Source organism: Gadus macrocephalus, chromosome 5 (genome assembly GCF_031168955.1).
Source record: "Gadus macrocephalus chromosome 5, ASM3116895v1".
Classification (NCBI taxonomy): Eukaryota; Metazoa; Chordata; class Actinopteri; order Gadiformes; family Gadidae; genus Gadus; species Gadus macrocephalus.
The window spans coordinates 19,321,558-19,333,618 of record NC_082386.1 but is presented as its reverse complement, the minus strand read 5'-3'; the positions used below and the strand labels follow the sequence as shown (position 1 = coordinate 19,333,618).

The following is a 12,061-nucleotide window of genomic DNA, read 5'->3' as shown; positions in this document are numbered from 1 at the left end:
TTGACTGCCACCTTGCTGAGCCAGAGGCTTCACCCTAACTGCCCTGTCTGTATAAACTATAGGAATGAATCCTGACCATTACTCCCGCAGAGACTCGACTTCCTTTCCTTCCCTTTTCACTATCACTGAGACATCCCACATTCGTTTATTCTGGTGGGGCGGTCCGTGTATACCAAGGAATTACAATTTCCAATTGAAATTGAACTAATGGGATACCAGCCATTGCCTGTGTTTTTGTATTAGTGGGTCAACGTTTCAGAAATGAGTGTGAACGCTGTGTAGCATGCTAATAGCGTCCCATGCTCCTAGCGTCCCAGTCCTGATGCTGATGTGCTCCTGCTCTCCTTTCCTCTCCTCCAGGTTCACCTTCCCCAAGCTGGTGGAGCAGTGCAGCCAAGGTGAGTCCAGACAACCAAAGCATACGATCAGACAACCAAAGCCGTCGTAGACAGCCCCCGCTAGTCGTAGAACAATAGGCCAGCAGAAAGAGACAGCAACGTTGGTAGTATGGAATTATTCTGGTTACAGAAAAGACGACGCTGACCAAAAAGCGGTACTTTGTCCAGAGCGCCTTGCAATTTTTGCCACAACCAAAGACGACACAACCCATTTATTTCCCCCCTCAATTTGCCACCATTAAATATGGTGATTGGTGGTGGTGATAATGATGGCAGAATCGCGATACGTACTGAAGAAAGATAAACATCGCAATGCGATGTCTTTCAACATCGTGCGGTCCTATTTCCAGCCCAACGCCGCTGCTGCTAACCCTCTTCTGTCCGTCTGTCCACCTCCGTCCGTCCGTCTGTGGGGCCAGGGGTGGTGAGTGCGGTGGTGTTCACGGGCCCGAGCTCCGAGGTGAAACATCCGTCCAGTCAGTACCTGCACCAGCTGCTGCGGGCCTCCAACCCCAGCGCTGCCTTCATCCAGGCCGAGGGCGGCGCCGTCACCAGGTGGGAGCTCACACCACCTCCGTCATCGTCCTCGTCACCATTTCCTCCACCGTCATTATCATCTTCATCATCATCGATGTCGTTATATCTGTCTTGTAGCCTCCCCATGTTAATGGAGCCGGTTATAAGTCTGATTCTGTTTCTAGAGTGTACATTCAGTCACACCTTCTCTGCCGTTTGGATACTGAGAGTTGAAACCATCAAAAGGCAGGAGCTGTTAGTGATTCAGTGACCGGCCGACAGCATGGGCAGACCGGTCTTAATATAGCAGTTCTTTGTTGCAGAATGACATGATCTACTTTGTCAAAATCCTCAGATCAAAGAGGGATTGATCAAAAGAGTCCGACACTCACTCTTTGTTGCAACGGTTTGAGTACCCAACGATGAAGTGTGTTTGGTAATGAGCGTGAGGTCATACCTACCAAGCATAATAAAGAGTGGTCTTAACCGAACACACCAGAGCAAGGTCATCACCGAACACACCTGTAAGGTCATTCCCAAACAAACTAGTGAGGGCATCTCCAAACACACATGACCATCACGCTAGAACAATGTCATTATCAACACACCAGAGCTATGTCATTACCAACACACTAAACCGATGTCTTCAACCAACCCCCTAATGTGTGTTGTAATGTGTTGTGTGTTGATCAGGAACGAGGACGTCAAGCTCATCCTTTCCGACAGCAGCTTCAACCAGTCCCAGATGCTGAGGGCCCGATACCTGCTGTATCCTGGCTGGTGAGACCTTAACCAACCCCACCCCTCCTGTTCCCTAACCCCACCCCTCCTGCTCCCTGGTTGCTAAGGCCCGCTCTTAGCCACTGCTGTAAAAACACAGCAGGCCTCTCGCCATGTGACCAGAGCAGAGCAGCAGGATAACAGGGTATTGATCCCTTCCAGGGCTCTGACACTTAACATCTAACACTTAGGGTTACGTGGCTGTTGGCTCAGAGAGAATACCGGGGACAACGTATACAGTGGACAGATTTAACATCAACGCAAAGCAGTCTGGGTGAACTCAAGCTCTGCCGCAGCATGGGCCCTGCGTGGGAGCTGCATGGGGTTGAACTGTGTTTGTGTCTTACTGTGTGTGTGTGTGCGTGTGTTCCAGGTGTAAGGGCCGCTACGCCACGGGCCTGGGGGGTCTGGTTCTCACCCAGCAACGCCTGCTGTTCAATCGGCCCTTGGAGAGGCCCCTGTTCACCCAACGCTGCAGCGGTGAGACACGCACGCACACGTGACATTGATATGAGCTGGCAGGGTGTGATAAAAGTTTGCCATGTTCAGCTCCTAATATGGCTGCGGCCATGTTGCAGTAGTTGTAAGTCGTTGGTGTAAATTTGATGAACTTGCAGAAGGAGGGGACCTCTATCCACCCCATACCTTCTGCCCTCTACTCCAATACCCCCTGCCCTCTACCCTAATACCCCCTGCCCTCATCTCATATACCCCCTAACGCAGGGTCCTCTATCCTAACTCCCCCTAGTCATACCCCTGTCACAGCCGTATAACAGTGGTAACCAAAGCGTTCATCTTATCCATCATGCCCCTGTGTTGTGTGTTGTCTACCTTTATCTTACCCATCATGCCCCTGTGTTGTGTGTTGTCCGCCTGCAGCGCTGAAGTCGTCCCTGACAGGAAACCCCTTCAGAGGAAACCTGTACCACGTCTGGGGGAAGGTCCGCTTCGCTGGTAGGGCCGCCGTCTCCGTCTACAGTCTCCCTGTCTCCCTTCACTTCATGAGCTATGAAACGCCTGAAACCCCCAAACCCTTTCTGGTCACGAACGTCTTGCTAATTGGCTGCCAACCAGTGTGGCCAGATTGGGCCAGATTTCCAGCTCAATCTGGCAACGCTGGCTGCAGTGCGCTGCAGCCAGGGTTGCCAGATTTGGCGGGACATCTGTCCCAATCTGGCAACACTGCTGCCAACAGCCACCTCTTGTTTTTTAATTGACACACACCTAATTGCACTATGCTACTATGAAGAAATGTGTGTGAAGATAGGTCAACAGGTTCCATACAAAGTGTTTGTGATTCACCTTCAGGGGGATTATGGTCAGTTTGGCTAGATTGGGCGGGAAATGAGGCCTAATCTGGCATCACTGACTATGATGGTTATCAAACACACCTTAACAACAATAAGACTCCTTATTACAGCTGTCTATCGTGTTTTAAGAGACCCTAAACGTGTGATTTCTCTCCGTGGTGAGTACTGTAAGAGACGCTGGGACGCTGCACCACGGTAGGACTCTGCTCTCGCTCTGGTGTCGTCGTGTTTAGACCTCTAGCTCCTCACACCGTTCTCCTAGCTCCTGCTAGCGCTCTCACTTCCTGTCCCACGCAGGAAGTGATGGCGACTAGGTCCCTGTAGAAGCCATGCATGGAGAGCGAGAGCGCGAGAGGCGCGGCCCTGCTGCTGAATGGAGAGAGCGTGGAGCGCTGAATGAACATGCACACAGTGCTGTGTTTTCTCTTGATTTGACCCTTTTTTTTCCCCAGCCATGGTCGACCCAGTTCTCCATCCAGCCACCTGTTGTTGTCTATCTAGCGCATTAGCCGTGCCGCATTCCCCCCAGTGTTTACGTTCTGCCTGCTTGGATTTCACACGTCTGAAATAAAAGTGCGCGTCGCACGTCGTGGTGTGTTTAGCCAGGGCTGTAGCCGAGGGATGGATGGTATGGATGTCTGGGCATTAGCACCGTCTTCTCCAGCATGCTTCCCTCGCCCCCCCCCCCCCCCCATGGAGGGGATGAACCCTGCGTAACCCCCGGTTCTGACCCAAACCCCCCAGACTCTGAGAGGAGGATGGAGGTGAGCTACAACGCTCTGAGCGGGGCTCTGACCGTCACTCCCGACCGGGACCCCACCCAGGGGACCGCCGGCTGCTTCCTCCTGTTCCACGGCGTGGGGCTGACCCCCGACGGACTCAAGGACTGGCTCCGGCTCTGTGCCAAGCAGGTAGGTCATGACGTCCGCTCGCCTGCCGATCCAAGGGGCCCTCATGTTGGAGGACATCTTTAGATAAAGTATGACAGAAACTGGACTTCTCTTTTGTTTTTCGTTTATTTTCTTGTTCACATGACACTGAATCGTATTTCACCAAGTCAAACAATTGCCATGGTAAATATATAAAGTACTTCAGGATATATATATATTTATATATATGCAGTATAAACACGTTTCCACCAGGGGTCAAGTGGGTGGGCTCATTGAGCCTTTTCAAAATAGACCCGCGACGTATGATAGCGGACCAATCGGTACAGTCCACTGGATAGGATGGACGGTTCCTCTCTCCATCATACACTCCCACTTGTATAGTCACTAAGGGTTGGACTTTGAAATTGCCTGTGGTAACCCGCACCACAGCTGGTGGTAACACTGGGCCCTTTAAGAGCTGCCCTGTGGCAGTCCTGGTTGACAGTCAGGTGCTGCTCCTCTGTGTTCCCAGAAGGAGATGAAGAAGGTGAAGAGGACCAGGAACAGCATCTCGCCGCAGGAGATCAAGAGCATCCATGTGAGGATAGGCTGGCTGTCGCTAACATTTGTCAACACAGGTTCCGTTTAGCGTAGAGCTAAATACATTTATTATCATGTATTCAATTAGGTTCAAAAGTAGAAGTATTATTTTTTCCCTGCTTGATAGTTGGGGTTAAATTTAGGGTTGAGCTTGTAATGCTATTATCGGCACCAAGTAATGTTTGGAATAGAGGGTTCGGCTTAAGCCAGATTCCTCTTGGACGTGTCCGTGTTTCCGAGTGGGTTCGCTTCGGTTCACGTGATGTAATGTCCTCATCAGCCGAGCCCATGAGGTTGGCAAACATCGTTATGGTGCATTACTGTCACCAACTGGAGCGGAGGGTAGATCTGGAAGCACACAAGTGTGGACCGCCGGAGTGACGCGGACCCTTCAGAGTCAGAATAAGAATCGGAACTACTTATATTTTTAGTACAATTCTTAGGCTTGCTTCCTCAACAGCCACATAGCAGCAACCATGCAAGATAAAGTAAATAATTAATGTGATGAAGATCAGATAATAAATAATAATAATAAAATAGTATAGTATAGTAGATTTTATTTGGACATGGACATGACAATGTCATTGGACGAACCAGATGCATTGTTAACAGTGTATTAGCATAAATGCTAGTTTACAACACCTGTCCACAGGACAGGTGTCTAATTATAAATAAGTAATAATTAATAATCCATTGCATTAGAGCTTGTCCGAGCCGTCAGTGTTAACATGAGTGTCCCCCTGTGTGTTGGTAGGCTTCACGGCACCTGGAGCCGCTGCCCTCCGGCTTCTTCTACAACGGACACCACTTCATGGACATCTTCGGAGAGAAGAGGCTCTTCCATCCCAGTATCCTGGTCTGTCAGCTAATCGCACAACGTAGACCAGGGGTCTCAAACTCAACTTACCTGGGGGCCGCTGGAGGTAGAGTCTGGGTCAGGCTGGGCCACATCAAGTATTCCACAAAAAAAAGTAGCTCAACTGACCCAATTTAAGTTAATGATAGGGCTATAATTAGATCACGTTGGCTATCTTTCGCTGACAACAGGGGACATTTCATGGTGGTTGGTGGAAACCGGGATATTTTTTGCGTCATTTGGCTTTTGTCGGGACGCAGGACACGCAATTCAAAATTGGGACTGTCCCGACATCTGGTCACCCTATCACAAGTGGTAAAAAAGCGTGGCAAGCGACGCAGCAAAAATGTGCGTTTGACAACAACGCGCTGGCCGCACTAACACTAAACTTTGATGTCAAGTAGGGGGCCACAAAATATCATCTCGCGGGCCTCCATTGGCCCCCGGGTCGCGAGTTTGAGGCCCCTGACGTAGACCAAAGTCCTCCGTTGCCCTCTAGGAGCTAGGAGGGGTAGAGCTACATTTAGATTTACATTGAGGGCATTTAGCAGACGCTTTTATCCAAAGCAACTTCCAATAAGTACATTGTCGAAAGAGAAACTACAATATATCCCTATCCGTGCAGTAAGGATGTTCATAGAACCAAGTGTCAAGCACTCACAATCGTGAGGTTAACCCATTCCCCGTATACAACAAATATAGCTAGGATAAGATGCAACACAATTAAGTACAATAACTAAGACATACAATGTGCTGATCCAACCACTGGGGATCTACAGGAGATGTTCCCTTTATTCAATAGGAGATAAACCAACAATGCTCAGTAAGGGCATCAGTAGTACATTTACGTTCAGGGGATTTTGCTGAAGCTTTTATCCAAAGCGACTTACAACCATTCATTCGCACATGCACACACCGATGGCGGAGCTGCTGTGCTACCTTCGCCCCACTCACTGAGGTCTGGGCAGCGGGGGTCATCATGCTGCGTCCTCGTGGTTTGCTACCCACCCTTAACACGTCACCCAGATATGGAGCAGTTCATCAGAGAGTACGTCTGCGACGCCAACCGAGAGATAGAGCTCTTCAACAGCCAGCTGGACCTCCAGACACAGCCGGACCTGTTCGACCCCCCTCTGTAGATCATCTCTGTCCGTCCGTCTGTCTGTCTGTCTTTCTGTCTGTCTGTCAGTGTGTCTTCGTTAAAGCCAAGGGGATCGTTAAGGGAGGGGGGGTGGCGGGGATGTATGTGAACAGACTCCCAGACCTGTGTTGTTTACCGGTCCAGACCAGCGCTCACCACGCTCTGAGTTTAGCTGCCAGCGTTGCGTTGCAGAGAGCAGAGAGTGTGTCAGCAGGTGAGCTGGGGGCTCAGGGCAGCCCTCCGCCGGCCTCTGGGCTCACCAGACAGAACCCAGAGTAGTGAGGAAGAGACACAGACACACGACAGCACAACCTCCTGGAACCACCCTGAGAGGGGAGCTCCTGTGTGGGAGTGTTGGTGCTCGTGAGATAGAGTGTGTGTGGGTATGAGATTGTGTGCATGATAGGGAGTGTGTGTGTCTGGGGGGGGGGGGGAAGGGGGGTGTTAATGAGGGTTGGCTGGCCCCTGCCGCTATTCCTCGACTGGCACGAGGAGTCTGTAATTCTGCCCGGTCCCTGGTGGATTTTCCTAAGAATCGCTCCTTCTCTCTGGTCACCCAATCCCCAGCACACCTGTTGTCTTGTCTGGTTGCCACGGCGGCACGGAGAGGCCTCAGCATGTGGAGAGGGAGCACTTTGTTATGTCGCTGTTCGCATAAGCAACCCAGCTACCCCCCGGTGTCCATGCACCATGTCTGGGACGCGGTTCGGGTCCTACCGGGGGTTAAACCCGTCGTTTGTATGTGTGTGAGGTCGCCAGAATCTCTCTCTGGTGATGTCCAAGGTCCTATGCATGTCCCCTTGTCCTCTACAGCCTTTCCTCTCCAACCTGCTCCTCGTGACCAGCCTGTTCTCCTCCGCGGAGTGGCTGCATCTTCATTTGTCTAGAGCAATAAAAGCTGACCCGTTTTCAAGATGAAGGGTCCTCTTAGCCGCAGGTTGTATGTAGTAGTTACCTGTAGTCTACTGTAGTGCCCTGTGAACCGGGAGGTCACTGGCTGTGAATAGTAGGCGACTAAAGGAGCTCTCGTCCCGTCTGGACGGGAGCCACGCTTTGTCCATGGGGTCAGCAGTGACACGCACTAGCCCTCATCCTTGGGGTCGAGACGGTGCCTTCCCTGCCTTCAAACACGTGTACCCACGCACAAGGGATGCATGATATTGGCCTTCTGTATACCGACAAAAACTCAAGAGTCCTCCTCTGACAAAATAGGAGGTCAGCCGACGAGGACGAAGAGTAACTTTATCCACAAGATTAGATGCGCACACATACTGTGTGTCCTGATTGGGTACGAGAAGTGCATGTGCTCTCCGAGACACTGCAGGCCCCATGCGGACCCCCTTCCCCAGCCACCCGCTTTGTCCAGGCCAAGCCATACTGCCCCGAGCTGGCAGCGCCGCCGTCCCACACAGAAGCAGCTCGAGGGCGCGTCGTAGAGTAGCAGCACGGGTCGTGGTTCCTTACTCAACGCTGTCCCTGAACTGCACTTGTACCGTGTGTTTTACATGTGGGGCTTACTGACCCCTGAACCCTTTGAGGACCTTGCCAATCCCTGCTCCCAGGCCGCTCATGCTCTTTCCTCGACTGATATTGAAGTATAATACACATATATGTATAGATAATATTTAACAAGATTTCTGACAAAGGATCTTCAGTCCATTCCAAAGCGAGTTGCCATTGGAACGAACCCCCCAGCCCAAGATGATGCGTGTGTGGGGGCGTTTTTTAAAAGCAGATTTGAACGGCGATTAGCGCTAAATCCTCGGCTGACAAACGAGGGTTTTCTATTTTGACGTGAACACTTGGCGTCCCTAAACGGATCTCTTGAAGCTGTGTGTTAGAAACAACAGTTGCTCTCAGTCGTTATGTCATGCCTTCGAGAGCAGTCGTCTGTGACAGCAGAGGAGCTCACGGCTGGTCTCTACCAGGCTGTACTGAGGGGAGAGCCACCATGGCCACCGCACAGGGCTCCCAATCCCCGACAGATCAGCTAGTCGGTCGCCGGGCAGCACTCAAAGGGTCGCGGTAGGGTCAGGTTAGATGTTAAACATATCAGATTCAAAATAGCAACAACGCTAGCTACACAGTTACACTATTAATACTAATCTTATTACAAGTACCACATTATTTAGCATGTGTTCCGATTTCACGTGTTATTCCGATACGATGTAATGTGAATACGATGTCACGCAATATTCCAATTCAATGTAACATGATTACGATGGAACCTGAATACAATGTCACTTGATATTCCGATACAGTGTAAAATGAATACGATGGAACATGATATTCCGGTAAAATATAACATGAATAAGATATAACATGATATTCGGATAAAATTTAACATGAATACGATGTATCGTGATTACGATGTTGCGTAATATTCCGATGCAATGTAACGTGAATATGATTTAACATGAATACGATGTCACGTGATACTCCGATACAATGTAACGTGAATGCAATGTAACGTGAATGCAATGTAACGCAAACACGATGTCACATGATATTCCGATACAATGTAGCGTGAATGCAATGTAACGAAAAGCACGTTGTCACGTGATATTCCAATGTAACGTGAATATAGCGTCACTTGAATATAATGTCACTTGATATTACAACGTCACGTGATATTCCGATGTAACGTCAATACGATGTCACGTGATGTTCCCATTTCACATGACAACTATGTCACATGATATTCTGATGTCATGTGAATGTGATAGCTTTTATATTTTAAGAAAATTGCCTTTCACCAGACTGGTACAACAAAGAGAAAAATATGTACGTTTATTTTACATATCTGGCATTTTAATTACCTCAACGTGACACAAAGTATTTTTCTAATACTGTGAATTGAACAGTACACAGAAGTGATTAAACATTGCTTTTTTTTCCGCTACAAGAAATGAAAAAAAGCTGTTGTTAAAAAAACTGAGAATCTGATTGGTCGCGAGAGGTAGGGATTCTGTGGTCCAGCAGTGCCTTGTTCCCGGCCAAGAAAACCAGATGAAATTTCCTGGGTCTCTTAACAGTGTTGGTTAAAGGCTCCATGGAGTCAATAATGTGTAGTAGTCAGCCAGAGAGGGGGGCGGGGATGCCGCAGAGACAGCCAGAGGGCTCGCCGTCGTTCAGAGAACCAATCAAAAAGCTGCACTCAGGCTGGCCTCCTCGACGTCACCACGGTCGTGCCTCCGCGTATTGAGTTTCGTAAAATGGCCGACGCGCTGTCCCGGAAAGAAGATGGCGTCTGATTAGAAAACACATTTCCCCGGGGTGTCGAGAACACACTCTCAAAGTCTCGGAGGTTCGAGTGAAATGTGCTGTCAGCACCCGGCCTGAGTCGGGGAGGGAAAGCCGGGCCCGCTGCGGTCTGGAATGAAGAGGGTCGAGGGGCTAAAGTGGGTGACCCCCTGCTCACTGCACAGTGGGGGCCCCCGGGGAGCCCTCCTACAGTCTCAGTGTGTCCCGCACCCTCCTCTCTGGCGGTCCTCTCTAGCTGAAGTTATAGGAGAAAAAACAAAGTTTGGTGTTTCACTCCAGACCTGCTGTCCTCATACTGTGAAACAAATCACCATATGAGGGAATACGGGCTTCTGATTGGTTGCGAGTTCAGCTCCGGGGTTCCAAAGAGATTCAGTGATTTGGAATGTATGCACTTTTTAGACTTTTAACACTCGTATTCCGTCACGTCCTTGTTCGTATTAAGAGGGGTGGGTTCTGAGAAAAATCGTTTTCTAACCAAACAAAAACCTCTGGGCACTGATAAAGAGTTTGGGGATAAGAGATTTTTAGTTTGGGATATCTGTCCGAAAGGGGTTGATAGTAGTTTAATTCCTCTAGTTTTTTTCTCAGGTATTGTTGTTCCCACACCTAAGATCCAGAGATTTTGGTGTCCTGTTGGCACAAAGGGAAGATCATATGAATCAAATCAGGGAACGTTTGATGTCCAGCCGACTGAATTAGATGTGGGCATCGAAAAAACAAGGGCTTATTTATTCTGTCGGCCAGACGTAAAAATTTAGATAAAAAATAACTGGCACAGCACAGAAGAGAAGAAAATAAATTCTTTATTTGCCAAAATAATTCCAACCTTGTTTTTTTGTTTTTTTTAAGGGCAGTGTTCACGAGAAGCGAGTGAAATCGATTTTGCAATTGCACAAAACTACTGTAACTTCAGTTTTTATCCTGTGACTGATGCTTTTTATAATCTCGTTGTATTTATTGCACCAAGTAATCTATTAAATATTTCTAAAGTTCTTCTTTGTTGTTTGCCTTTTGTTTTATCACTTTAAGCGTCTGACCTCCCCTGTCAGGACCCTCTGAACAATGCAGTGCCCCCCTCCCCCCCCCCCCCCTCATGTATGGGGCCGCGGGGGGTCCTGGTTCCTCAGGGGGGGGGCACAAAACTAATCAAGCAGGGCTATCTTTATGCGTGTGCACATTCTTGTCTGGGCACATGTATGTGTGTCTGTGATTATCTGAATGTGTGTGTGTGTGTGTTTGTGTAATTATTAACCATCACGGATGGAAAGGCAGCTGAAATAGAGCTGTGGGCATGTGTGTAATCACTCTACACATCCCCTTTCCCTGTGAGTGTGAGTGTGTGTGCGCATGCACCACTGAGTAAAGGAGAGGGTGTTTATGTGGTGTCTGAGTGTGTGTGTGTGTGCACGGTGGTGTGCATGTTTGTGCGTGCGTGTCCTTGTAATGTTGCCAGGCAGATATGGCAGCTACCATGGATATCTTCTGACATCAGAGCTTCCTCTCTTTCTCTCCCTCTCTCTCCCTCTCCTTGTTCCATCGCTCTCTTTTGCTCCGTCTTTCTGTCTACTCTGCTTTCATTCCCTCACCCTCCCTTCCTCCGTCAAACTCTTCCTTTTTTTCCAGTTTACCCCTCTCTAACTCTCCCCTTTTTTGCTCCTTCTCCTTCTCTGTCTACCATCTAACCTCCCTCTCCCATATATTATTATCCATATATTCTGTCAATCCCTCTCCCTCCCTCCCCCTTTCTCTCTCTCTAGGTCGTCCTCGGACGAGTCCTCCAGCGGTCCTTCCAATCCTCTCGATCCCCTATGCATCTGGCTATTTCGCCAGCGCTTTCTGTTCCCACGTCTTTCAGAAGTATGTCCACGTATGTTGGTGTGGGACGTCCTCTTGATCGATGCCCGTGTGTTGGTTCCCATAGCACCAGCCTGCTTGCTGGAAGCTCGCGGTTTCTCCTGGCTGCTACCTTCTCGCTCAGCCCTGGTAGCCCTCCATACAGATGCTTGTTGGTAACATGCACGTTCTGGTTTATGTTAAGTACTGTGCGGAGCATTCTGGTGTAGCACCCATCCAGAGACCTCTGTAGGGTTGGCTTCAGGGTCCAGGTTTCACAACCATACAGTAGAACAGACTCTACTTCCAGGTACTTGAAGTCATTGACTTCCTTCAGAGCAACGCCCCCTGTTGTAATTAGGGCTGGATGGTCCGGGAGGATGTTGTGATTACCTCAGTTTTCTTGGCATTTAGCCTAAGACCAACCTTGGCACATTCCGTCTCCACTCTGGTCAAGAGCTCCTGTGCCTGCTCTACACAATCCGATATCA

General features: G+C 49.3%; 1 protein-coding gene across 2 annotated transcripts in view; it reads left to right on the top strand.

Annotated features, from left to right (window-relative positions):
* dnaaf9 (dynein axonemal assembly factor 9) overlaps positions 1-10,729 on the top strand; it is a 28,222-nt gene extending 17,493 nt beyond the window's left edge. For both annotated transcript variants that reach the window (XM_060051395.1, XM_060051394.1), the window contains exons 29-37: positions 361-398; positions 818-953; positions 1,608-1,694; positions 2,068-2,174; positions 2,574-2,648; positions 3,749-3,915; positions 4,406-4,471; positions 5,228-5,321; positions 6,356-10,729. In XM_060051395.1, coding sequence (XP_059907378.1) covers positions 361-398; positions 818-953; positions 1,608-1,694; positions 2,068-2,174; positions 2,574-2,648; positions 3,749-3,915; positions 4,406-4,471; positions 5,228-5,321; positions 6,356-6,468 — 883 coding nt within the window. In that variant the 3' untranslated portion in view covers positions 6,469-10,729. The remainder of the gene's footprint in view (positions 1-360; positions 399-817; positions 954-1,607; positions 1,695-2,067; positions 2,175-2,573; positions 2,649-3,748; positions 3,916-4,405; positions 4,472-5,227; positions 5,322-6,355) is intronic.
* The last annotated feature ends 1,332 nt before the right edge of the window (positions 10,730-12,061 follow it).